Here is a 26,701-nt window from a genome sequence, read left to right on the forward strand (position 1 = left end):
CTCTACCCACTGAGCCAGCCAGGCACCCCAATGCTTTGAATATTTCTTTTTATCCAGAGTCAAAATTTGTGTAGTAGTTAAAGCATAGATTTTGGACGAAAAATGTTAGGCTTCAGAATCTGTCTCTCCTCTTGACAGCTGTGTGAACCTCACACAGTTGTTATGAAGATTAAATGCTATGACTATGTAAATGATTTTATTAGCAATGTGCATCATCTATAATAAATGCTCAACAGATATTATTTACCATCTCTATCTAAATACACATATGCCAAAAAAATTGGTGCTTTTATTAAGCAGCACTTAAAATTCTCAACCGAATAGGTTGTTGTTCCCCAAATGAACTTCGTTATGGGACCCAACCTACTACATTCTGATTTCTTCTTTGCTGAGATACTTGATGGTATATAGAGTTATAAGGGCAAGAGTACAGAAAAATACTGCTAAGGCATGATAAGAAGACAGAAGTTTACGTGAAAGAGTGGTAGTAGAACATGCTGACAGCTTAAAATCCAGCTGCCAAAGCCACAGTACTTAAACCCCAGCAGGCCAATCAAAAATATTTACTGAACAGCTACTAGACCCAGAGGACAGTCTGTGTGAAGAACCTATTTAGGGGGGAAAAATCCATTTTATATAGTAAGTTCATATTGCACAACTGTTGAATTTAAAAACAAAAATCCACAGGGACAAGAAATGGTACTTTCTATCCAAAAGTATATGTACCACATTTTACTATTTCTGTTACATGTGATCCTGTTGAAATTTGTAAACAGACATTCCCTAAGGACCCTGTGATAATCTCAGTTTCCTATTAAACCCAGCTGGGTCTTAAATGTTTCCCATAGCACTTAGGAAAGTAGTAGGTACATAGTAGGCCCTCAATAATTATCAGCCAGCTTGCAAAATTATATATATATATATATGTATATATATATATATACATATATATATATATATAAAAAATGATCCCACATACAGTACTAAGTATTGTGTAGATACACAAGAGAAAATAAAAAATAAGTAAAGGTCCTTTAACATTGCTATTGCATACACAAGTCAGTTAAGGAATATAGGGATTTGTACATTGTTTAAGGAAAAAGAACACTAGATGATAAAGTTTATAACAGAAAAAAAGCAAACAGTGGGACGAGAGCCTCAATTAACCCACCACATCAGAAATAGATTTTCCACGCTATTCCTCCAAAAGGAAGAATCCAGAAAGCCCAGTAAAGTGGTGATTGTTTCCAAGGTAATTAAATACTATCTTATTCTTGACCAGGAGTCATCTTGGCATCCAAAAAAAAAAAAAAAAAAAAATATGTATTCCTCCATCTGAGAGAAAGTTATAGTGGAAACCTCACTTTTCTTTTGCATCATCCAACTCTCTTTTTGGTGAAGAACCTTTCTCTGATTTCTTTTCAGGGCACTTTCCCTACCATCCATGTCAGTGTCTAAGGATGAAATGAGGCTCAGTCGATTGGTGGATCCTAGCCACATGGTCAGAGAACAGATCCAGGATGAACAGGTCTCCTGTTCCAGGTGGATAAGGCCTACTCCTGGGATTCAGGGATGCAGGTGTGGACCCTGAAGGAGAAGCAAGTCTTTGTCCTGGGATATTGGGCAGTGATCGTGATGGAAAGCAGATGGACATAAGCCACTCTAGAGTGGGGCCAGCAGAAGGGACGCCAACAGAGAGGAAAGTAGCAAGTAGAGGGACTGAGGCCTCAGGGCATTATCTGAACTTCTAAATCCAACCTTGGTTAACAGCTAATTTACCCAGGACTTTTCAGCTGCAGGAGCCAAAAAATCCCTTTGGAGTTCTAGCCAATTCTGATTTGAGTTTCTATCACTGTCCCTGAAAGCGTCCAAAAGAAAACAAGTAAAGACTGAAAAGACACCGAAAAGTAGTGTCAGAAGAGAAAGATGGAGAGAACCAGGGAGCTTGGTGGGCGTGCAAGTGACTTTGGCAGGAACAGAGGATAGTCAGGAGGCAGTAAGGGACAAAGGAAGAAGGTAAACGTGGTAAGTGGCATAATATTAGTTATTCTGGACACTGAATTCCTTACAAAGGAACCAACCCAGGGCCTCATCAGGAAAAAAATGTTTTGAATTGGAGACACCATTGAGACATGGTATTTGAAAAGGCATAATTAAAATATTAATAACAACATTTGTAGTCAAAAAAAGAAAGAAAAAGAGAATCATGAAATTGAGATCAATTCCTAAAATATTATGTGAAACTATTATTGTACGTTAGGAAACATACAATTCTGACAGTGGGAAAAAACTAGGACATACATAATTATATGTCATAGTATTAATACCTGTTCTAAATGGGAGCTTGAAAGTGAGATGAGTTGTCATGGAAGAAAATGTATCTAACGACTATGTGTTGAGTGAGACCTTTCATCATCAAGCTGTCTACTAGAAAAACTAAAATATAGATCTTTAGCATATGCATTAAAATAAATTTAATATTTTAAGAAGGCAGTTATAAAAATGCAAACTTGAAAATCAAGAAGTCACAATAAACATATTAGGAATGTAAAATAAAAAATAGATTTATTCACCTTATATCATTATATATTAATGTTTTTGAGTGGAAAGGAATAAAACATTAGTGGGAAAGTGATAGACAGCATTGTTAATCATAGCTGGCACGTATAAAGAAGAAGAATTGATTAGTGTTCACTGTAGGAAATTTTCATCAATAACTTTACCAAATCAAATAACTGCAGTGATGAAATATTCTATTTTATAAAAGAGACTGTTGCTTGAAATGTTGAAATTGAAGTTTTGAAATATCATTTATAGCCAACGGAATTTTTTTGAAAAGACAGACTGTACTCTTGAGTAGCATAAGCTTTACTTTAAGACAGAAGATTTAGGGCAGACAATTCACAAAATAAAAAAGGGTCATTAGTATATCTTTGGCAAATCAAATCATTCTAAAACTAATAAACAAGAGAAGCCTTATCAAGTATGGAATTATGAGAAGATACATAGTGAAATATATATATTATAAAAGGTATTTTGATTTTTAAAGCTATAACTTCAGAATGAAGAAAAATAAGAAAAAGAGGGAAGAGGGAAAGGAGGAAAAAAAGCACCACAAGAGCTCATTTGTTTGAAAATTACAGTATTCCAGGTATGATCTTAAAGACACTTTCCAACATTTGCAAAATAGAATCATAGCAGTATAATGGAAGAACATTAAACCAGGACTCAATTAAATAGATGCTCCTGTAGAAGAAAAAAATTACAAAATATTTTTAGCATGGTACAGCAGGATAGCACAACAGCCTCAAAATTATGGTACACAATGCACTACAAAACACCACACATCTATAATAGTGCTTTATGTGAAATTAAAGGGTTGAATTCAATCTAGCCTTTTCATAAGCCATTTGGTTTAGCTTTAAATATACCACCCAAGCAGCTGCTACCTTTACCAGGCAACACACTCTCTCTCACCGACAAGCCATAACATATCTGCTATAGACAAGAGATTGCTTTTAGAGTTAAGACAAAGCAATTAAAAACAAAACAAAACACACCCCAAAACCAACACAACAGCAGTGAAAGAATATTCCAACAGTGACCAAAGAGGCAAAGTAAAACAAAGCAACAGGAAGATTATTTCTAAGCAAGAACTTTTCTGAGGTTCAGGGAAATAAAACTGATCTACCCAGAGAAGCATTCAATCTACTTCTTCTGTAATGGCATTATATTGGAACAGAAGAAAACCTATATGGAAGAATGCCAGTTAATCAAAGAGCCAAATGGCCTGGTGATTTTGCCAGCCTTGAGAAATTTCCAAGTCTCTGGGATACTGGACTCTGATAAGACAGGATTTCACAGGACTTATTTTTTTATACAATTGCACTCAATTTGAAAGGAATCAGAATCAGAGTCATATAAAGTGAGGCAGCATTTTTTCTCTGATCCCCACAATGATACATAAAACATGCTTTGTATTCCCAAATATGTATAAGGAGTTAAAATAAAATATTATTGCTATCTCAAGGAAAACCTTGAGTCTAGAATTTTATCATGATTGGTAACTGACAAAAAAGGGAAGAGAGCTGAAAGCCTGCCAAGGCTTAACATCAAAGAAGATTTATTATTATTTTTTTTTTAATGAAATGGAGTAAAATCTAAAATGTCCATGTAATTCAGGGATCAGAAATTTTTCACATTCTCAGACTTGAGATATACTGTCATCATTAACAAAGAATCTAAAGTAACGAATTTCACAGAATGGCCAGTGACTGGCCTTGATGGAGATGACTCTATTCTAATACCCCTACCCCTGTAGGAAATGCCCTATTTGACTTCTTAGAATTAACTGATCACATTTTTAATGATGGAATTAGCTAGAAACAATTGAATAAGATAAAACCACAGCTGGGGGAAAAGCAAAAAACTATATACTAAACAATTAACTTAATTTCCAGGAATGCTAACATATTTCAACATGCAATAGGGAAGTTCCAAGATTCTCCACAGTCACAACCCTGTGGTTATAGCAAACAAGGGCCACGTCCAATAATCCACATCCACAGGCACAAAACAGAGAAATCACTTTCAGATAACAAATTCTGGAGTTTAAGCATTACTTTTCAAACTGCGAAATTACATCATCCTTCAGAAACAGAGTTTATAGGCTTGTTATTTAGTGGTTAGTGTCAACAAGCACTCCCTGGAAGGGAAAAAGGCATAAGGATTCTAAAGGCTGTTATTATACCCTGACATTTGGGTATTCTCGATAAAAAAGAAGGAAAAAAAAGTCCATGTAAAACTCTCAGATGTATCAAAATCAAGAAGTTAGTATTTTTGCCTTGAAAATAACACTAGCTTAATTCTGTTCAGCTTAACTTCTAACCTTAGAATCATACAAGGTAGAACAAGAGACTATTTTAGGAGCCCAATTCTTCCTTACAAATAATTAAAAAAAAAAAAAAAAAAAAAGGCGGGGCGCCTGGGTGGCTCTGCCTCCCGCTCAGGTCATGATCCTCAGGTTCTGGGATCAAGACCCGCATCGGGCTCTCTGCTCAGCGGGGAGCCTGCTTCCCTTTCTCTCTCTCTGCCTGCTTGTGATCTCTGTCAAATAAATAAATAAAATCTTAAAAAAAAAAAAAAGGCAAAACAAACTCAGGCCCAGAGAAGCTAAGTGATTCCCATTCAATAACTGAGCCAAGACTAGAACAAGGTCTTCAACTTCTAACCTTGAATTCCATGCTAGCACATTGGTGTGATTAGCATAGCATTTATAGTATATCACTTTAACTTTATTGAATCACTCCCAGATTGAAGGTACCCCCTTTTCAGCCAAGTAATCACAGAAGATTTCTACAAATGACCCTGGAGTTTTAAAGAGGTAACTCAAAAACTCATCTGACACAAAGACAGTAGGAAACATTTACATATATCTGAGAAAGGACTAGTATATAGAATGTATAAAGAAATCTTACAACTCAATAATAAAAAGCAACTCAATTAAAAGACGGGCAAAATCTATGAATAAACACTATCCAAAGCAGATACACAAATGGCCAATAAATCCATGAAAATATGCTCCACAACATCAGTCACAAGAGAGAAGCAAATCAAAACCACAGGAAGATCACACTTCATACCCATGGGGATGGTTACAATAAAAACATATAAAAACAAATGTTACCTGAGATGGGAGAAATCAGAACCCTCATACATTGCTGGTGCAATGACTCTGTAAAATGGTATGACACTTCCTCAAAAAAGTTCAACACAAAATTATCATATACATCAGCAATTCCAGTCTTCAGTATAAACTCGAGAAATAAAAACCTATATCTAAAAAACAAACAAACAAAAACCTATGTCTATATAAATGCTTACCCTTACATATTTATAAGCAGCATTATTCCTAACAGTTGAAAAGAGAAAACAACTCTAATAACCATCACTTAATGAACAGATAACACAGCACGTGCAATGGAAGATCATTCAGTAATAAAAAGGGACGGAGGACTAATATATGTACAATATAGGCAAATCTCCAAAACATCATGCTAAGTGGAAGAAACTAATAAAAAAAATCACGTGTTGTATACCATTTACATGAAATGTCAAAAACAGGACAATCCATAAAGACAGAAAGTAGATGAGGGAGCTGAGGTGGGGAGGCCCTTGGGGGGAAATGGAAACTGACTGTGAATGGGCACAGAGCTTTTTTGGGGAATGATGAAAATATTCTAAAATTGACTGTGGTGACGGTGAACTTGGAACGTTGTACACAAAATACAAGTGACGTTGCGTCTTCACAGCTCTGTGAATCCCCTAGAAACCACTGAATCACACACTTTAAAAGGGGGAATTATAGGATATATGAATTGTCTCTCAACAAAGCTGCTTTTTAAAAATATCTGAACCTGTCCCCTGTTCCAACTCACCAAGTCCGCAGCTATTGACAGGACCAAGTCAGCACACACAGTGCCTGGGTAAGAATTATAAAAAGCTGCCTTCTCCGGGCCAGGCAGAAAGCCACCCCTTCTTTCGTGCTGACCCGGCCAGACCTGGAGCAGGCTGCACTGCTGGAAAAGGAAGCCTTGGGGGAATTTCATCCAGGAACCCTTGGGCAGGGCATGGCCTGCATAAATATGTGTAACACAGTGGTGACATATTGTTCATAGATCACTCCATTATTACCGAAACAGATGGAAAAGATTATCTTTCAGGTGTCATAGACGTGCTATCAAATTTTCTGCTTAAAATTACAAACACATGACTTTCCCACCACCTCCTCCTGCCATCCAACCCATGAAATGTCCTACTCCTCTAATGTTGCTTATCCTGGGGAAGTGCACCACCATCGAATCAAGCCTATGAGAAAAATATTCCATTGCCCTCACACCCAATCCCTTATTAAATGATACCATTTTTGCCACAGGCTCCCCCTCAACAATCATCAGCTGTGTAAACACCAGTAATAATTTCCTATTGGTCTCCTTGTTGGCATTTTTAATGCCCTTCAATCTAATTGCTACAGAGAAATCAGCCATTTGATCTTTTTAAATCAAAACATGTCACCTTGCTTATTGGCTGCTTGGAATAAGATAGCTTATGTAAACGTGAATGATTTATCCCTGTGAATACTTCTGTCAACTCACCTCATGCCATTCTTCCTTCACCGGCTACAGTGTGCTGACCTTCATTCCTATCTAGGTCATAAAGAGCTCTTTTTCACTTCGTTTCCTTTAAGTCTTAAAAGAGTAAAGACAGGACTGTGGAATTTGAAGCACCAAAGATCATGGTGAAAAGAAAAGGCAACTGGTTTTCTTTACAATACTGCCAGAGTTGGTATATAATTTTGTACTAACTTGATGAAATTCTCTTCTCCACTAGACCCTCAGTTCCATGAAAATAAGATCCTTCCAGAATGCCCAGCCTCCCGTACAATGTCTAACAATTGCAAATACTCAATGAATGCTCATTGAATTAAAGAATGCACTCTGGTCATGGAGTTCCAGCAACCTCTTTTGATGGCCCACCCTTAGCATTATAAAATCTACAATGAGAATGCTTCTTTTACATTTAGAAGCTTTCTATCATGATTGGGCCAGTTGATTAAATCATGGACCTATTCCAGCCTCATGTTTTCAAGATCTCAATGATAAAGATTCCAACTCTGGCTCAGACTCAATAGTTCAGATCAAGATATAATATCCAATATTTCAACATAAAAGTATGTCCTAGAAAGATTCATATCAATATGCTTTTAGAAGAAAATTAATTGGACAATAGTCTGATTAATTCAGATATGTTGGTCACACGAGCTTCAACCATGGCATCCCTGTCATTCATAGATAAGCATCTCAAGGACATGAGAATTAGTGGGTAGACAGCAAACTCGGTAGAAAGTTAGATGAAGATACCTGTCTAAGGAATCTTCTCAACCAAGATATAGGACCCCCAAAACATAGGACCTGAAAAAATACTGTTATATAATAAATACCCTTACATATGCACAGTTATTTTATAATATAAAACTTCTTTATGATTCAAAAGGCAAAGAAGAAATATATTCCAATTATATGGAAAAGCATAAAAGACTGAGAAGTTACCGAAAAATTATTGACTTCTATAGAATCTTGTTTTTAAAACTTTAACTTTCCTATGTGATTGAGTTGAAGAATACTGTGTTTGACTAATAAGTTTTGCTTTGCTTTTTAAATTCATAAAGCGTGAATGGTATACTGATAAAGTTACACCCTTTTGTTTTAAATTTAACTTGTTTTTAGACCATCAGAGCAAAGCAGCTTTGAACTTCATCAAAGTCATTATGTTCAAAGATGAAATTTATGTTTCTAGCTGCACTATTTAGTTATGAGAAATAGCACTGCCTATAACTCACAGCAAACTAAGCTCCTACTAATTATAGCACAACAGTTTAAGCTAATTAGTCTTTAGTGATTTTTCTTTGCAGATACAGCCAGCAACTCTGAGTTTCATCCTTAAAATTTTCTACATTTGTTTAATCTTTCTTTAAATTTATTTTCCCAAGCCTCAGTGTGCTTTTAAATATTATAATCTTAAGAAAAGTGAAAAATGTGCTACATCTTCTGCTGATAGAGGAAGGAGTAATCCTTTGTAGGGCCAATATGGCCAATTTCCCATTTTATAGAAAAATTGGATGACAGCAGTTTAAGAAGAAAAAGTAAAGGAAAAAAGGAATGCTGGGCTCAGGAGACATTCTCTCTTGTTTCTTTTTAAGAGACTGAGGTAGGAACATTTACAATCCAGTGCAATCCTTTGAATTTGCCCTGAGCATCTAGGTTAGACATCACTAACTGGTGACACCAGAGCTATATCTGGCTTTTAGAGTTGTTTTGCTTGATGCAGACAGAATCGGTCCAGGCAGTGTTTTCATTAAAAAATTGAGTTTAGTCTCTCACATTTAAAAAGTCAGGATATTTCATGTAAAGAATGATGGATTCTAGTTTATCTTGAAAAGTGATTAGCTTTGCTAACAGTGTTCTCGCATTTTCTCATCTGTTTTTTCACTCATTAAACAAATTCTGGGTGAGTATCTAGTAAATTCCGGGCACTCTGTCAGGCTCTAGATAGAACAGAGAAAAACACAGTCTTTCATTATAGTATGGGAGATAAAAATAAAAAGATGTTTAATGTCATATAAGGATCAAGGAGATGGTGAACATACAGAGGACTGAAAAGATTTGCTTCTCCCTTGACTTTCTAGGAATTCACATTAAAACAGTGACCTGGATGAAGTGAGCAAGTGAGCAAGCTGTACAGATCTGACAGAAGCCCTGAGGTGAGGACGTTCTTAGCATAGTAGGGAAGGACAAGGTTAGTGGGGCTGGATTCAAGGACACAATAAGAAGTGGTAGGGAATTACATATGGGAAGCAGGATCGGGCTTTGGGAGCCAAGGTAATTGGTGAGATTTATTCTAATGGAAACCTTCTGGAGGTTTCAGCAGAAGAGAGTGATTTGACAAGTGTGGAATCACTGTTTCTTGAGTGGAAAAAAGAACATTGTGGGCAGTGGGAGGGGGTTAAGGTGGGGGTGGGTGGGTGGCAGGAGGAAGAGATAGGAAGTAGAAGGCTACGTGATAAGGCTAATGCAGTATGCAAGGTGGGAGGCAGACAAGACTCACATTGGAATGGTAGCTGTGCAGGGAAGGAGGAGTGGTCAACTTCTGGGTATACTTTGAAGGAAAACTATTAGAATGGATTGACCAACTGATGTGGAATGTGAAAAGTATAAAAAGAGCTCAAGGATGACTCAGCTTTTGGGCCTGAACAATGCAACAAACATGTCTTTTGCGGGACGGGGGCATCAAATGAATTACTATTTTTTTTAAAATTCAAGCCTAATTAACATACAGTCATATTAGTTTCAGGTAAACAATATAGCGATTCAACAATTCTAAACATTATTCAATGCTTACCACAATGGCGGGGAAGGAAAACCCTAAACTCACCTTGTCTCACCAATACACTTAGCTAACAGCCCCATCAGTGCAACGAGAAAATAAATGTGTTTTTTATCAAAATGGTGAACACTGGGGGAGGAGGAAGGTTACCAGGAAAATCAAGATTATGGTTTGGAAATGTAACTGTGAGATGTCTACTGATATCCAGAGTAGTGATATCCAGTACTGATATCCAGAGAACTGGCAGGTGGTTATTTGAGCCACAAGTTTGGAGGAGAGGTCAAAGCTGGAAGTATGAATTCAGGAGTAAATAAACGACAAAAGCTGGGGAACTGAGCAGGTAGTACCCCCTTTTGAAAAAGCATGCCATCATCTCTGGTCCATTCTAGACCTTACCACCCCTTGTTGCTTACACCAAGCTTGTTCACTCATTTACGTTACCTCCTAAGTAACCAAACTAAATAGAAGTATTAAAAAACATAAGAAATGGGAGAGACATCTAGTTCTACCAATTGCCTAGCAGTGTTGGCAAAAATACAGCCCAAATTAAATCAAATGCAGAGCAGAGCAAAAAAGGAAGCTGAAAGCAGAGTAATTCATTCTGGAACTTATGCTGGGGTTGCCAGGACACTGGAATGAAGACGTGGGCAATGATAGCATTAGGCTTGGCAATCTGGGAGCTAAGGTTGAACTGCCCAGGTGGAAAGAGGAAATAAGGTTTGGGGCCTAGGAAGTGGCCATTTGGAAATAAGCCCTTTTGCTTACAGCTGCACATCTGCTGGGCTGCACTCACAGATAAACCCTTGGTGGGTACAGGGAAAGGACTAGATAGTTCACTTGTCCTTCTCTCTCTCTGTGGGTAAGGCCATGGAAGGAGTGAGGGGTTTGAAGGGCACAGACACTTCAACAAAGAATTCAGGACATGGGACCTACACCTCACACAATGTGGGATTTCTCATACGAGGTTAACATATATTCGGCCCTCATCATCTGTCAATTTCATATTTGTAAATTGATCGACTCCTTAAGATTTATTTGTAAATCCCAATTCAGTGTTTGTGGCACTTTTGCCATCATTCGAAAACATGCTTGAAGTAGTGAAAAATTTGAGTCACACGGTGTGCACATTCCCAGCTGAGGTTGAATAAGCAATGTTCTGCCTCCTTGTTTCAGCTTTCCTACTGAAAACAAGCATCCTTTCTTCCTGTATATTTAGTGCCACGGTTTTTGCATTCGTGTGCTTTTTGTTGACCTCCCTGCTTCAAATGGACCCCAAGCATAGTGCTGAAATCTATCTCATGTTCTCATGCATAAGGAAACTGTGGTTGCCTTATGGAAAAAACTGGTTAGAAAAGCTTTGTTCAAGCATGAGTAATAGAGTTCTTGACCATGAGTTTAATGTTAATAAATCAACAATGTACATTACATAAGATTCCTTTAAACAGAAACATACATAAAACAAGGTTATGTATTGACTGGTTGATGATAATGTTATGACCAGGAACCTAACCCTGTATTTCCCTGAGGAGCTGTGGTTCAATATACGTTAATTCAGTGTTAACAGTGACTTTATAGAACAGAACTACCATAAATACTGAAAATTGACTGTTTGTGTTGGGCTACACAGAACCAATATATTAAAATAAAATTGTTCCCAGGTTGGTTATATCCCTGAGGTTCCTGACAAAAGCAATAAAAGCTCCTTAAACCAAGGCTAAGGAGAGTTTCATGCTGGCCTGGGTAAGTAGAAATTCTGCTAAGGACCATATTCACATCGTGAAACATCTAGGTGACTCAGTGGGTCAAGGAGGTGGCTCCAGCTCAGGTCATGATCCCAAGATCCTGGGCTGGAGGCTGGAGTCCTGTGTGGGACTCCCTGCTCAGAGGGAAGCTTGCTTCTCTCTCTCCTGCTGCAATTCCCCCACCCACCTGGTGGTGCTCTCTTTCTCTCTCAAATAAATAAATAAATAAATAAATAAATTATTATTATTTTTTTTAGAGACCATATTCACATCAAAAAATTGATGAGAGAATATTTCTTATATTCTCAACAGACCAACAAATCACAGGTTAACACTGGCAATTTCCTGAGCTAATAAACATTATAAAAGAATACCTAAATACTTAAGACTTTAAAGAAGTATGATAACAAAGAAAAAATGGGGTGGCTTATCAAACCATCAGGAAAAACAAGATGCTCTGAATAAAGAACAGGAACACAGAAAAAAGAACCAGATAGAATGTCCATACAGGGAAAATACAATCACTAGAATTAAAAACCCAAAGATAATTTAATAGAAAATTAGGCAGAGATTAATTAGGGGATGTGTAGGCTAGAACTAAGTAACTGAGCACCGCAAAGAGGTGAGGAGAGAGAAAACATGACAGGCAAGTCAACAGGTATGCAGGAGAAAATGAGAAATTTCAAAATATATTTGAAAGGAAACCAGAAGGAGTAGAGTTGCCATGGGGATAAACAAATCTGGAAGATAACCTTCTGAAAAACTTCCAGTTGCCATTAAGACATGCCTCCCAAGATTCAGGAATCATACCCTAGAACTGTATAAAAATGACAAGAGCTGATCCCCGTATCGTATGCATTTCCTGCTGGACACTGCTCCAGATGCTTGACATACTGGAGCTCATATAAACCTCACACCTGATGAACTAAGTTACACTGCTCATCTCTGCTCTACAGATGAAGAACCAGAAACACAAATGAGTTCAGGATTTGTCCAATGTCACATAGCTGGTAAGTGGTGGAGGTGGGATTCGAACCCCCAGAGTCTGGCTCCAGTCTCTGTAGCAGTACATTTTGCAGTGAAATTATTTTTTAAAGAGCAAAGGGCAAATAGACACACTTTCAGGCCGATGGGAAAAGAGAAGACAAAAGAGTTCTGACCACCAAGAGAAACATACTAAATAGATTTCTAAAAGATACAGATCTAAAAGAAGAAAAATGAGCCAAGATACAAGAAAGAGGGTGCATAGGGACAACCTGGGTGTCTCAGTTGGTTAAGCGACTACCTTTAGCTCAGGTCATGATCCTGGAGTCCCAGGATCAAGGCCCGCATCGGGCTCCCTGCTCAGCGAGGAGTCTGCTTCTCCCTTTGATCCTCTCCCCTCTTGTGCTTGCATGCTCTCTAAGTAAATAAATAAAATCTTTATTTAAAAAAAAAGAAAGAAAGAAAGAGGGTACACAAAGGATGTAGTGAACATGTGAGTACATCTGCAAAAACACTTGATTGTGTGAAATAACAATAAGGCTTCTAAAGAAAACACATACATATTTCATTTTCCTCTTCCTCTAAGATACTCCCCAAACCAGGACTTAGACCGTATAGAGGTATTTTCTGGAAGGCCCAAAATCACAAAGACAGGAAAACAGAATAGTGACATGCAAAATAACCACAGAAGCCAGAAAACAGAAGCGATGTTTAACCAGTTTTGCATAATGGATAAAGAGGACGTTTGGGCGCATGGTAGAGAAGAGTCTAGAAATGAGTCAATTTGTGGGCAGGATCCTCCGAATGCTTCGGAATGGAGGTAGCGGGCTCATCTGGAAACAGAAATGAAGTGGAGGAGGAGGTGGTAAAATAAGAATTTTAAGCAGGAGATACCCAGATCACCTGTCTGCCTCCCTACAATCAACGGAATGCCATTCCACACCAGGGAAGGAGAGGCTTATTGTCTAAAGGGGTAAAACAGGATATCTTGACTAGACTACTCGGCAGAATCTTGACATCCATTGTGAGGAAACAGCTGGATTAAATAAATCTATGCACCCTGGACACTGCAGTCCCTTAGGCCTCTTCTCCCACCAGGCTCCCAGAATACCATCCAGGGGGAAGGCTGGATCCTTCTTCCCTCTGGGGCACCTGACTTACCCAAAGGGGAAGAACTAGAAACCCTGATAGTAAGGGATTCCTAAGGCAATGAGCCATTGTATCGTTAACCTCAGAATAACAAGGTCCACCATGAAAATGGAGATTTCAAATAGGGTTGAGTTCCTTATACTTTAAGTCTGTGCAAACAACCAAAAATTACCAGATGTATGCAAAAAAAAAAAAAAAAAAAATTCCTATTTGAAAGACAGAAACCAACCAGCATAAAATAGAAACGAAGCTATTTGGGAAAAACACTTTATACAGGGGAAGAAAATATAAAGGAAGAAAACCATCGCTCCAAACTTTGTATGTATATCAAAAAGTATAATAGCCATTAAACTAGAAAAAGATACAAAGAGGAAATTTAGAGTACAAAAAGTCTTTTAATTTGCAAACTTTAGACAGTGTACTAAAAACTCAGTAGAAGTATTCAAGGAAAAGACCTCCAGAAAGATTTTAAGAAGATAAAAACTAAGAGAATATTTGATGCATCTTGATATCTGAGCAGACACTTAGAAAACTAGCCAGAATTTTGGATGACCTAGTATAAAACCACAGAAAATGAAGAAATTTAAAAAACTACTAATTTGTGGGACAAGAAAAATTATGCACAAAAGAAAAAATAATTAGTATTACACTTTGCTACAAAACTCAGCTCTGAATTATCACTTATAAGCTCGTCACCACAGAAATGCTGAATACTGACCTATTTTAAATTTTGATCCCATAAAATCCTCTGAAAACATACCCTAAGTTAATGTGTATTCAAATATTAATCAATTGGTGATTAGCTTCTTCCCAGCCCCCCAGTTTCAAACAAAGGCAGTGAAATGTTTATTTGTCGTGGAGATCTGGATGAGGGGTAGCTCTAAAACTGACTGGCCTGTGCCCATCTAAACTCAATCTAGTCAGAGTACAGTAAGTAGAATAAAGTGTGGATTTTCCTATTTTTAATTCTGTGCTTTTGTAAGACTTTTTAAATGTTGTGTTTCATAAACCTCATAAAAAGATCACCTCACATCACGGTGGTGGCAAGGTGGTGGCGTGAGACTCTTGTTAGAGTATCAGTTATCAGATTTGACGGTCAAGTGATGCTTAAACTGAAAAAAAAAAAAAATCAAGAAGTAGCAATATAAACAAGTGACTTATTTAAAAAACAAGATAAATATCACAAGAGCCAAAGAGTTGAAAGTCATCTTCCTTAGGAAAGGAGAAATAAACAGGATATGGACAGAAACCCGAAGTTTTCCTTAAACAAACAAGCAAAAACAAATATAAAAAAGCAAACAAAAAACTGTGTAGAAGTTTGCACATGCTACATTATTTATTTTGGATATAAAAGTAAAACTAGAAAATAAAAGGAATAGGATCAGTCATGTCTAATTCAGGAAACTAAAAATTTCAACAAAAATATTTGATAGCAAAAGAACAGTATTCTGGAGAAAAGCTATATAGTTTTAAATACTGCAAAGTCCTTTATTGTTGGAAACATTGCTTAACTATAGACTTTGTTAAGCATGCATACTGAAATCTCTAGGGCAATTACTAGAAGAAAATAAATAAGGTGTATAACTTTCAATGTTACTGAGGGGGGAAGAAATTTGTAATCAGTCCAAACAAAGAGAAGAAAACAAAACAAAACAAAAATCAGAATATATTAATGGAGCAATATCAATACATTAACACCTAAATTCTTTTTTTTAAAGATTTTATTTATTTAACAGAGAGAGATGACAAGTAGGCACAGAGAGAGAGAGAGAGAGGAGAGAGAGAGAGAGAGGAGGAAGCAGGCTCCCTGCCGAGCAGAGAGCCTGATGCGGGACTTGATCCCAGAACTCTGAGATCATGACCTGAGCCAAAGGCAGAGGCTTAACCCACTGAGCCACCCAGGTGCCCAACACCTAAATTCTAAGGCAAACAATTTATTAGGGATATTTGGTCACCTCATGTTGACCAACAATATTCCTATTATAAATTTTTATACATCAATAATTCACTAAATACATAAGGCAAAAATACAAAAATACTGGGGCACCGGGGTGGCTCAGTGGGTTAGGTCATGATCCCAGGGTCCTGGGATCAAGCCAGGCATCATCTGAGCTCTGCTCAGCAGGGAGCCTGCTTCCCTTCCCCTCTTTCTGCCTGCTTCTCTGCCTACTTGTGATCTCTGTCTGTCAAATAAATAAATAAAGTCTTAAAAAAAATACAAAAATACTAGGATAAACAGAAATTATAATTGTATGAAACTGACTGACTAGATAAAGCATCAGTAATGAGATACACCGTTTCAGCAACACAACTAACAAGTTTAACCCAATTAACAGAGAGAACACTGCTCTGATAGATGGGGCACTAACGTTATGTCAGTAACATGGAATGTCTGGGTGGCTCAGTTGGTTAAGCCTCTGCCTTAGGCTCAGGTCATGATCCCAGAGTCCTGGAATCCAATCCCATGTTGGGCTCCCAGCTCATTGGGGAGCCTGTTTCTCCATCTGCACATCCGTCTCTCCCATCCCCACTTATGCCTCTCTGGTGCGCATGTGCTCTGTCTCTCAAATAAATAAGATCTTTAAAAAAAAAAATGGAAATCAGTAACAAAATATGACTGGGAAAACTCTATTATGTTTGGAAATTCAAAAATATATCTGATAACTCATGGATCCAAGAGGAAAATCAAAACGAAATTATATTATTTGTAGAACCTAACCACAATTAATGTGCTAAATATCAAAGCCCTGGTTGACAGCTAAAACAATGATTTCAGGACAATTTAAAGCCACACATATTTGTAGTAGAACATTAGAATGGTAGGAAAGTAACCATATAATGATTACTTGCATACTTATATATAGTGATTAAAAAAAAAAATCTAAGAAGTGGGAACAAGCAAATAAAATGCAATGAAATGCAAAGATTGAAAAGTGAAAAATTATGCCAAATTCTGACAAGTTTGATTAAAAAGAGTACTGAAATAATACTTCAAAAGAACGAAACAGGGAAGTACATATAGATAAAGCAGAGATAAGAATGATAATAAAAGGAAATGTTTTGATACCACTTCTTGCCAATACATTAGAAAACATAAAAAAGGATGAAATTCCTAGAAAAACCACAACTTTGCATAAAGAAAAAGATGATACGACTACTACTATAACTATTCAAAAGACTCACTCAATAGTTAAAATATTTCTTCAGTGAAAACTCCAAGCCCAGATGGTTTTATTTATAAGTTCTACTTCTTCGTCAAGCAACAGATAATTCCAATATTTCTCAAGTTTTTCTCCAGGTCATTTTTAGAGGTGAAATAATTTTGATACTAAAGCCAAAAAAGGACAGTATAAGAGAATATAGAAAGAAAATCTCATATATGAATATATATGCAAAAATGCAAAAAAAATTGTCAAACACATATCACCCATTTATTTTTAAAAACTTACATAAAAGCCAAGAGGAAACTAACCCAAGAATAAAAGATTGGTTAATATTAAAAACTGTTTACTACATTAACAGTTTAAAGAAGAAAAAACAGCATGAATTTTCCAGTAAAAGTAGGAAAAGCACTTAAAAAAATAAAACATTCATGATAAAACCTAACCTGGAGAAGATCTGCCTTAACTTGATAAACAGCACTTACAAAATCTAAAGGACACATCATATGAAATGGTGAAATGTTACTCTTAATTCATTTTCTTTAAAATCAGAAACAAAATAGGAATATCTACCATCAACGTATTTAACACTGTCTTAGGCTAGAGAAAATGCAGTCATTTAAAAAGACCAAAAAGATGCAAGGGCTGATAAGGAAACAAAGACTCTCATTATTTGCAGCTAATTCTCCAAAAACATCCAAAGAAATCAAAGACAAGGATCATGCATTGCATTCTGGGTGGTTAAGAATGGACTCTTCAATCATTTGGGCTGCTAAGTTGGCTTCTCATATTAGAAAAAAATAAATGAGTACTTCTGTCTCACAGGATATACAAAATCAATTCCAGATAATTAAAGACTTAAATATAAAGAGCAAAACATTAAACTTTTATAAATACATTTAAGGAAAATGTCTTTAGCACTTTGTGATAAAAGAGAAAAATTTTCAAACAGCTCATAAGAGAACATAAGCTATAAAGGAAAAGATTGATACTTTAATTCAAAATTAAGAACATTTGTTCATCATTTGACAGCATCAACAGAAAAAAAGAAAAACAAAACTAGCCACTAAAAAGATGATTAATTGAAAGTGTACAAAGAATTCCTGCCAAAAAGAAAGAAAGAAAGAAAGAAAATCTAGATCACAGAAACATAAATGGTCACAAACACAGAAAAGGAACTTGACATCATTGTAATCATAGAAATGCAAATTAAACCACAGTGAAATATAATTTTATATTCATTAGACTTGCACAAATTAAAAAAATGAACAATAACCAGCATTAGCAAGGATGTAGACCAACAGACAACCATAATGTTGAGGGGACAAAAATGTAGATGCATGTATACTGTATGATGCCATTGTGTAGAAGCTCAAAATATTAAAAAGGTAAAATAATTTAACATCTATTTAGAAAAACACATGTGTATTCAAGGAATAATAAAAAAAATCCTATTTAATTCAGAATAGTGAATACCTATTGGGAGGGGAAACAAGTGAAGAAAATGTCAGGAGGATGAGTTAGCAAGTAGATTTAACTGGACTTCAAATGGTTTAAATCTAGGGCACCTAGGTGGCTCAGTTGGTTAAGCAATTGTCTTTGGCTCAGGTCATGATCCCAGAGTCCCAGGATCAAGCCCTGCATCCGGCTCCCTGCTCAGCAGGAAGTCTGCTTCTCCCTCTGACACTCTCCCCTCTTGTGTTCTCTCTCTCTCTCAAATAAGTGAATAAAATCTTTAAAAAAAAAAATGCTTTAAATCTTAGGTGGTGGCTACACAGACATTCATTTCTCCATGCTCCTCATCCATGTAATATAATTTATTATTAAAAATATACTGTAGCACAAAATGCCCAAAATAAAAACATATTAATAAAGAATTAAAAGAAATTCAGGAATAAGACCAATAAAACTAATTATCAATAAAGCAAATATATTTGGAAATTTGGAGGTACTATCCTAATCTGCAGTGACTGGAATTAGGAATTTGGAAAAACATTTTCAAATATATTAAGCAAGTATCAAAAATTATACAATGTAGCATAATGGCAAATAATTGAGAAAGCCTGTAACTCAAACACTGAATCACTTTACATATTTCTCCCTTCAACAGATTTCCTAACTGTTCCACAAATAATCTACCAGAAGAGGTTGAGAATGACTACAAAAAGCAGACTTCTTAAATTATAAATGGCCTTTTCACTTTGATTTTATTACAAACACTATTTTCAAGCAACTTGAAAATTAAGATAAAATTTCCTTCTTTTTTCACCAGATTTACAAGTGGCACATTGACTATACTTTCAATTACTCATTTACCCATGAAGCACAATTTAAATATTTTCTCCATGAAGAACAGAAACAAAAAAAAATTACTAAGCATGCAAATGCAATCAAGAGGGGGACATACAGTAAACAAGCAGGACGTTTTTCAGTGTCAACATGTTACCATCCATTTGCCTGCAGCAAAGACAGTCAGAATTCCCCTGAAGTCATGAGCATCTTACCAATACAAGAGTCTCGATCCTAATTCTTTCTTTGGTTAATATATCACATCCCTTCAAGGCTGCCAAGTTAAAGCAGTGCTCTCTTATAACTGGTTATTTGAAATCTCTGATATATTAAATATCCCCTACCTCTTTTCCCACTGTCTTTGGCTTCTTTACCAGAAACCTGTATCTCAACTATATGAATTTAAAAATACATTTTTTTACCTTTCCAATCTAATGTGGCAGTAGGCTTAGGATACAAAAAATTTGTTCTTGTAACTTCCCCAAAACACTTATGAACTTCCCCCATCCCTGCCAACTGCAAAAGCAAAGCTAACGAAAGAATCTCCACCAAGACAGCTAAGTAATCGCATCAGAACAAGTAAAGCTTGTGAGGCAGATGAAAAAAGACTGTAAGGAAACCCAAAGAATAGCACCAAGCAAACAATGGAGAACTGTTTTTGAAGTTTTTAGTGGGTGCGCAAAGACTGAAAGGTCCAGTCACTCCTATGCAGACCCATTTCTAAGGGATGTGTCTTCAGAGAGCTAAAGGACAAGGTAATGTCTGCAGAGAGGGATAAGGTAGTATCTTCCTTTAGCTAAGATGAAGAGCAGCTTGCTCACTGCTTGCTATAAAAGGTAAGATCTCAGCCCCATGTTCCTCAGCTATGGGTATGGTATCTATCCCAGCCATATCTTACCACCTCTGTTGGGGGCAAGGGCAACTGACACGTACTCCCTCCTTCACCAGTGAGTAATAAAGCTCTTTGTCACTGACCCAGAAATATCGTGTCTTCTGCTAGCATCTGTGAAACAGCAGCAGGCCAGCTTATTAACTTGTAAGTAGGGAAAATAAAATTCCAGACTTAACAACTTTATCCTACTTTGTCTGTAAAGTACTGGCTAGGAAGTAGGAAAAGACTAGAAGAGGCACGGTATAATTTTAGAAGTATTTCCAAATAAGCCATACTCTACTATGAAGGATAGACTAAGGGGGGGGGGGATATTCTTTAAGTTAATTATACTTCTTCAGATATTATAAAGTATCAAGAATCTATAATAGAAAAATACCACTGTATAAAAGGAATAATATATTTGGTGAAAGAACACTAAAATAGGGAATCAGACTGGGAATTGTACATTCTCCTACAGATCTGAGAAGATAATCTGACCTCTTCATGCAGAGAAGCAAGCAGGGCCAGGGTAATCCCCTGACATCACCTGTTTATAAAGGTGAGCTTTGGATAAAATTTGCCTTAGAGTGCACTGAAATATTAAGCATAAAAATGAAAAAAAATGATAGTAGAAAAAAAGACTGCCTGTGGGTCCAGTAGAGCATTTCAGAAAACTGACTACATCTTCAAAAGAAAACAAACAAACAGATGTGGCCTCTGTGAATCAGGAACAGAAATTCAATGGAAGGAACAGCATGAGATAAAGAGTATTTCAAGAAATAAGACAAAAAAGCCAAGATACAGGGTATCAGTGTTTTTTTTTTAAATATAAATAAATCACAAATAAAATTAAAAGTTATAAAAGATGAAATATTTCCAGAATCGTGTACAAAATAATATTCAAGTATGATAAACTAATTTTTCACATTCTATGCAAAGTAAATTAAAAGAGAGCTAAACCTAGCTGTATGCTGGAAAAACGCACGTTTTTAACTAAAGGGATAAAGAAAAAAATAATCTCAGATGCAACCAACATGTGAGACAAAAAACAAACAAAAAGGAGTTGGTGGTGAGCTCCTAAGAAATAGAAGTGATTCTGACCCCAGACTTGTGCTCAGCAACACTAATTCCAGAAGGCAACAGAACACCACATTGGAATTCTTCAGCAGTTTGGGATACAACCTTTGTACCAACTAAAAGGTGTCTTCATACTTAAGTCAATATAATTCATTCCTTAAAATGCAAGAGGATGAAACACAGTTATATTTTTATTTTTATTTATTTTTTAAAGATTTTTATTTATTTATTTGACAGAGATCACAAGTAGGCAGAGGGATAGGCAGAGAGAGAGGAAGGGAAGCAGGCTCCCCACTGAGCAGAGAGCCCGATGGGGGGCTCTATTCCAGGACCCTGGGATCATGACCTGAGGGGAAGGCAGAGGTTTTAACCCACTGAGCCACCCAGACACCCCCATAGTTATATATATATTTTTTTAAAAGATTTTATTTATTTATTTGACAGAGAGAGATCACAAGTAGGTGAGAGGAAGGCAGAGTGAGAAGGGAGAAGCAGGCTCACCGCTGGGCAGAGAGCCCGACGTGGGGCTCGATCCCAAGACCCGGGGATCATGACCTGAGCCGAAGGCAGAGGCTTTAATTCACTGAGCCACCCAGGTGCCCCATATTTTTAAATGTAGCTTATTAACTGTTAAATAATTAAAAATTGAGAAATTAAAAAAAATTAGAATGCAAGAATGGGAAGAGGTCTGTGGCTAGCACTGCAACCAGGTAAAACAATGCTATCTCATTGATTCTAGCAAAATTCTGGTTAAAAATAATATGCACATATAAAATTATTCATGAGAAAAACAGTATATATACACTTACTCTATACATACACACGTGTATATATACATAATACCTAATACATATGTATGCCTTGTGTGTGTGTCTGTGTGTGTGTGTGTGTGTGTGTGTATCAAAATAGCCTATGAGGGCACCTGTGTGGCTCAGTTGGTTGAGCAACTGCCTTCGGCTCAGGTCATGATCCCAGACTTCCAGGATCGAGTCCCACATCGGGCTCCCAGCTCCTTGGGGAGTCTGCTTCTCCCTCTGACCTTCTCCTTTCTCATGCTCTCTCTCACTCATTCTCCCTCAAATAAATAAATAAAATCTTAAAAAAAAATGGCCTATGTATGAAAATGGCATAATAAGAATCTAAATCAAAGACCATAGAAATCATTAAGACAGCAAAGTATATAGTAAGGGAAAAAAAGGAACTGAATTTGTTTAAAATGGAGGGACTCTGAAAAAATAATTTAGATTTAAAATTATGGCTACTAGTGACGTATATACAGAACACCTTGGTAAACTTAGAGGCCAGCTGAAATTTGCATAATATAAATGTAACACCTGGCCCTCAAAATACCTGGGAAAGATACAGTTTCAAATCAGAGAACCAGAAACACCTTTCACAGAGGAAGACAAAGTGAAAACATTGGGAAGAGCAAATAAGTAAGAAAAACAGAGCATGCAGAATAGAACATCAAAAATAAAGCCAACCAAAAAAAAAAAAACCAGCCATTGTCATTACAACACAGAAAGTTACAGAATAAGCCATGCATTAAATGACACATAATCAATTTATTAATGGCTTGTGGCTATGGAGGGAGACTACTACCCCATTATAAGAACACATGCATTCCAATTTCAGAGTTACTGAGGTATAAAGAACAGAAACCTCATAACCAAGATAATCCTGATAATGCATTATTTAAAAAATACATAGTTAAAACAAATGAAGAGAGTCTAGTAAGAAGAAACAAAAAGTAGAAAGTAGTCAAAAAATATTTCAGGAAGATAAAAAGTTCAATGAGGTCTCTGGTCCCTATTCTAAATTCCCTGGACAAAGAAGGTGATTTTCTCAGGTTGGGCCATGAGTTCACCCAGGTCCAATTAACACTGGTACAAAGGTGGCTTCCAGAGCCAGGTCGGAGTGAGGCTTACCCCTAAGGTCACTGTGAGCTGGGCCAAACTGCCTGGGAGGTCAACAAGATGTCACATTCTTTTCTTTTTCATTGTCTTTGTGCTTTAAATATCTTCAGATTTGTCAGATATAATTCTCTAATTTCAAAATTCTCAAAGAGCAAGGACCATGTCTGACAATTCTTTCACTGTCTTTTCAGTTCAAATTCAATATGAGATACAGGGTAGCTACTCCGTGAACATATTCTTACCTGGATTCTTTTTCCCGTCCTAAACAGAATCCTTCCAAGAATAGTAAAATGGAAAATATACCCACACACATTTTAAGCTCTGATTCATACAGTAAGTACATAGAGATCCAAAAGATCATATTGAACTATTCCTCAAATGATTTATTCAATTAATAAAATACACATACTGTTTCTAAAATCCAAAATGACCACGCAAAGTCAGTTAACTTTTTAAAACGTTAACTTGCTGGACATGGTGAGCATAAACTTACAGGCAAACTGGAGTTTAGCTTCTCTGCTGACAATCGTTCCAAGCGAATTTGTTGCGAAACACTGGTAACTTCCTGTATCCCAATTTCTGTTGGGGTTAATAACCACAAGATTTCCTCCGTTCAACTTATAACGGTATTCCATACTCAGATTAATATCACTTCCATTCAGCTGCCATCTGTAAAACAAATGTCAAGGTTTTTCCCCTATTAGTATATTTAAATTAAAAAAAAAAAAAACTCTACAATATAAAGTCGACTTTAAACATCACCTCCCTTACAAATAAAAGGCAATAAATATATTATTCCATTGTGACATGTTTGAAGCTCAAACATGGCCACATATCAGAAACAAAAGATTCAAACATGGTGAAAGCACAACAGAATAACAGCTAAAATTTAAGGATTTTTCATGATTTTCTGAAGGGGGAGAATAATTTGTTCACTAGGGGAAAAATGAGGCTAGGTCTGTATAGGCAGAGATGAAGTAGAAAGTGGAGGTAATTACCTCATGTACTTCAGGCCAATCTCATGCTGCCGATGAAGGGGGGAAAGAGCACACTTCTTTGATTTATTCAGACTGACTGAGCACATTTAATAAATTAATTGGATAAGTGCTCAACTATCCATTTCAATTTGTCTGGGTAAATACCCATCCCTGAGGCACTCTCCACTCTTCTCAGCCATCACAATGCTATTTACTAAATGGTACACCACCATAAAAAACCCTAAATGCCACCTAGGGGGTCTCACATAGTAAAGGCATTAACCCCAGAGCCATATTTATCAATGGGAAGCCTGAAGAAAAAAAAGGAAAAAGAGAAGATTCTGGTTTTTGAACAAGAGTTTTTAAACAGAAAAACTAGGGTTCTTTTAAAAAAGATTTATTTATTTGAGAGAGAAAGAGTAGGGGGAGGGGCAGAGCAATAGGGAGAGAGAGAATCTCAAGCGGACTACCTGCTGAGTGTGGAACCTGATGGGGCTCGATCTCATGACCCTGAGATCATGACTGGAACCAAAGCTGGGGACTTAACTGATTGAGTCACCAAAGTATCTCCAGAAAAAACATTATTTTTTTAAAGATTTTATTTATTTATCAGAGAGAGAGAGGGAGAGAGCGAGCACAGGCAGAATGACAGGCAGAGGCAGAGGCAGAGGGAGAAGCAGGATCCCCACCGAGCAAGGAGCCCGATGTGGGACTCGATCCCAGGACGCTGGGATCATGACCTGAGCCAAAGGCAGCTGCTTAACCAACTGAGCCACCCAGGCATTCCGAAAAAACAGTTTTTAAACAGTGAGCACACTTGACACATCAAAATAGACTTCACCTTTAAAAACTCAGAAATAGGGATGCCTGGGTGGCTCAGTTGTTAAGCATCTGCCTTCAGCTTGGGTCATGGTCCTGGTATCAAATCCCTGCATCAGGCTCCCTGCTTGGCGGAAAGCCTACTTCTCCCTCTCCCAAGTCCCCTGCTTGTATTCCCTCTCTCACTGACTGTGTCTCTTTCTGTCAAATAAATAAATAAATTCTTTTAAAAATAATTAAAATAATTTAAAAAAAAAACTCAGAAATATCCCATAGTCTTAACACACCACTATATAAATTAGAGCTATTTACCTCCTAGAAGACTTAATGTTTATAGTAAAAAGAAACCACTATCAGTTCTATAAATTTTTGTGTATTAAAACAACAATCACTGGGGTGCCTGGGTGGCTGACCCCCAGGTCCTAGGATTGAGCCCCACATTGGGCTCTCTGCTCAGCAGGGAGTTTGCTTCCCCCTCTCTCTATCTGCCTGCCTCTCTGCCTACCTCTCTCTCTCTCTGTTAAATAAATAAATAAAACCTTTAAAAAATCAAAACAAAACAAAAACAGCAATCATGTCAGTTGCTCTTTGTAACTTTGAGAAGTTGGGTAATCTAATACTCCTTTTATAGATGAAGATTTCAATGAAAAGGTGAGTAAGATGTCAATTGTTCCCACATAAATCATTGCTGGATCAGAAGTAGTTCTCATCTGAATTCTAGTCCAGAGTCCTTTCATCATGTCATGTGCGATCTAAAAATTGTTGTATTAATATATAAAATATTTAACCTGAACATATTACATGCTCTAAAAGCAAATAAAGATATGAAACGTTAACATTATCACAAATGAAATTATGCAAAGGTAAATGAAATATTACCTGTCAAAAGTAATGGATTTAGTATGGAAAATCTCAAGTAATCATGAAACTCTTAATAAAATATAATCTAATACCATTTATATGAAGTTGTAAAACATGCAGAAATTATAAACCTCCACTTCAAGGTATTTTGAAGATGTCATGGAGAAAGTGGGGTATGTTCAGGGGGCAAATACTAGGAAATTTAGATTTTTGACTTTCTTTCTTCAAGAGTGGTTATATGGATATTCATACTGGACTAGATTATATGTTTATCTCTTTTCTGTATCTGAATAATACATAATAAAATTGTAATGATAGAAACCATAGGAAGTGAACAAATGTGTAAGTTTAGCCCCATGTTGCAATGAATTTTCAGGCAGGTACACATGCAGACAAACAACATGGGGAAGACATAGTCCTACACATGCTGGGCTTGACTTTCAGAGAATCAATAGGACAATAAATCACAAGTGGGGCAGGGTTGAATTTTTAAGCTGTAAATGGCTTGTCAGTTTCTGAGCAACTTCATGCTTGCAGTGGGAAAAACTTCTCTAGAAATGTACATAATTCCACATACTTTTGAAAGGAAGAGTCCCATGACGAAGGGTACTTGGTGTTTTTGTTCCCTATAAAATAGAGTTTGTATGGGAAAAAAGGATTTTAGCTTTAGAGTTAAAATGTTTATGGCCTAACTAAGCATGCTTGATGGCTTCATTTGAAAATTGTGCTTTTATGTTTAGCTGATGAATAAAAAAGGTACAATGGCTATGTGGAAAATTGTAAAGATAAATAAAAACATGGAGAAGCTTTTCTTCTTACCTGTTTAATAGCTGGAAAGATTTAAGAGATCATAAAGTATGTGAGATAATACTTTATTTCAGTAAGTGTCTTAGATCTAAAAGCTATCATCCCA

General features: G+C 36.6%; 1 protein-coding gene across 1 annotated transcript in view; it reads right to left on the bottom strand.

The window, feature by feature from the left end:
* Positions 1-26,701, bottom strand: part of CNTN3 (contactin 3) — a 338,845-nt gene that overhangs the window by 186,369 nt on the left and 125,775 nt on the right. The window contains exon 4 of the mRNA XM_059390166.1: positions 23,625-23,800. Within this exon, the coding sequence (XP_059246149.1) occupies positions 23,625-23,800 (176 nt within the window). The remainder of the gene's footprint in view (positions 1-23,624; positions 23,801-26,701) is intronic.

Source organism: Mustela nigripes, chromosome 2 (genome assembly GCF_022355385.1).
Source record: "Mustela nigripes isolate SB6536 chromosome 2, MUSNIG.SB6536, whole genome shotgun sequence".
Classification (NCBI taxonomy): domain Eukaryota; kingdom Metazoa; phylum Chordata; class Mammalia; order Carnivora; family Mustelidae; genus Mustela; species Mustela nigripes.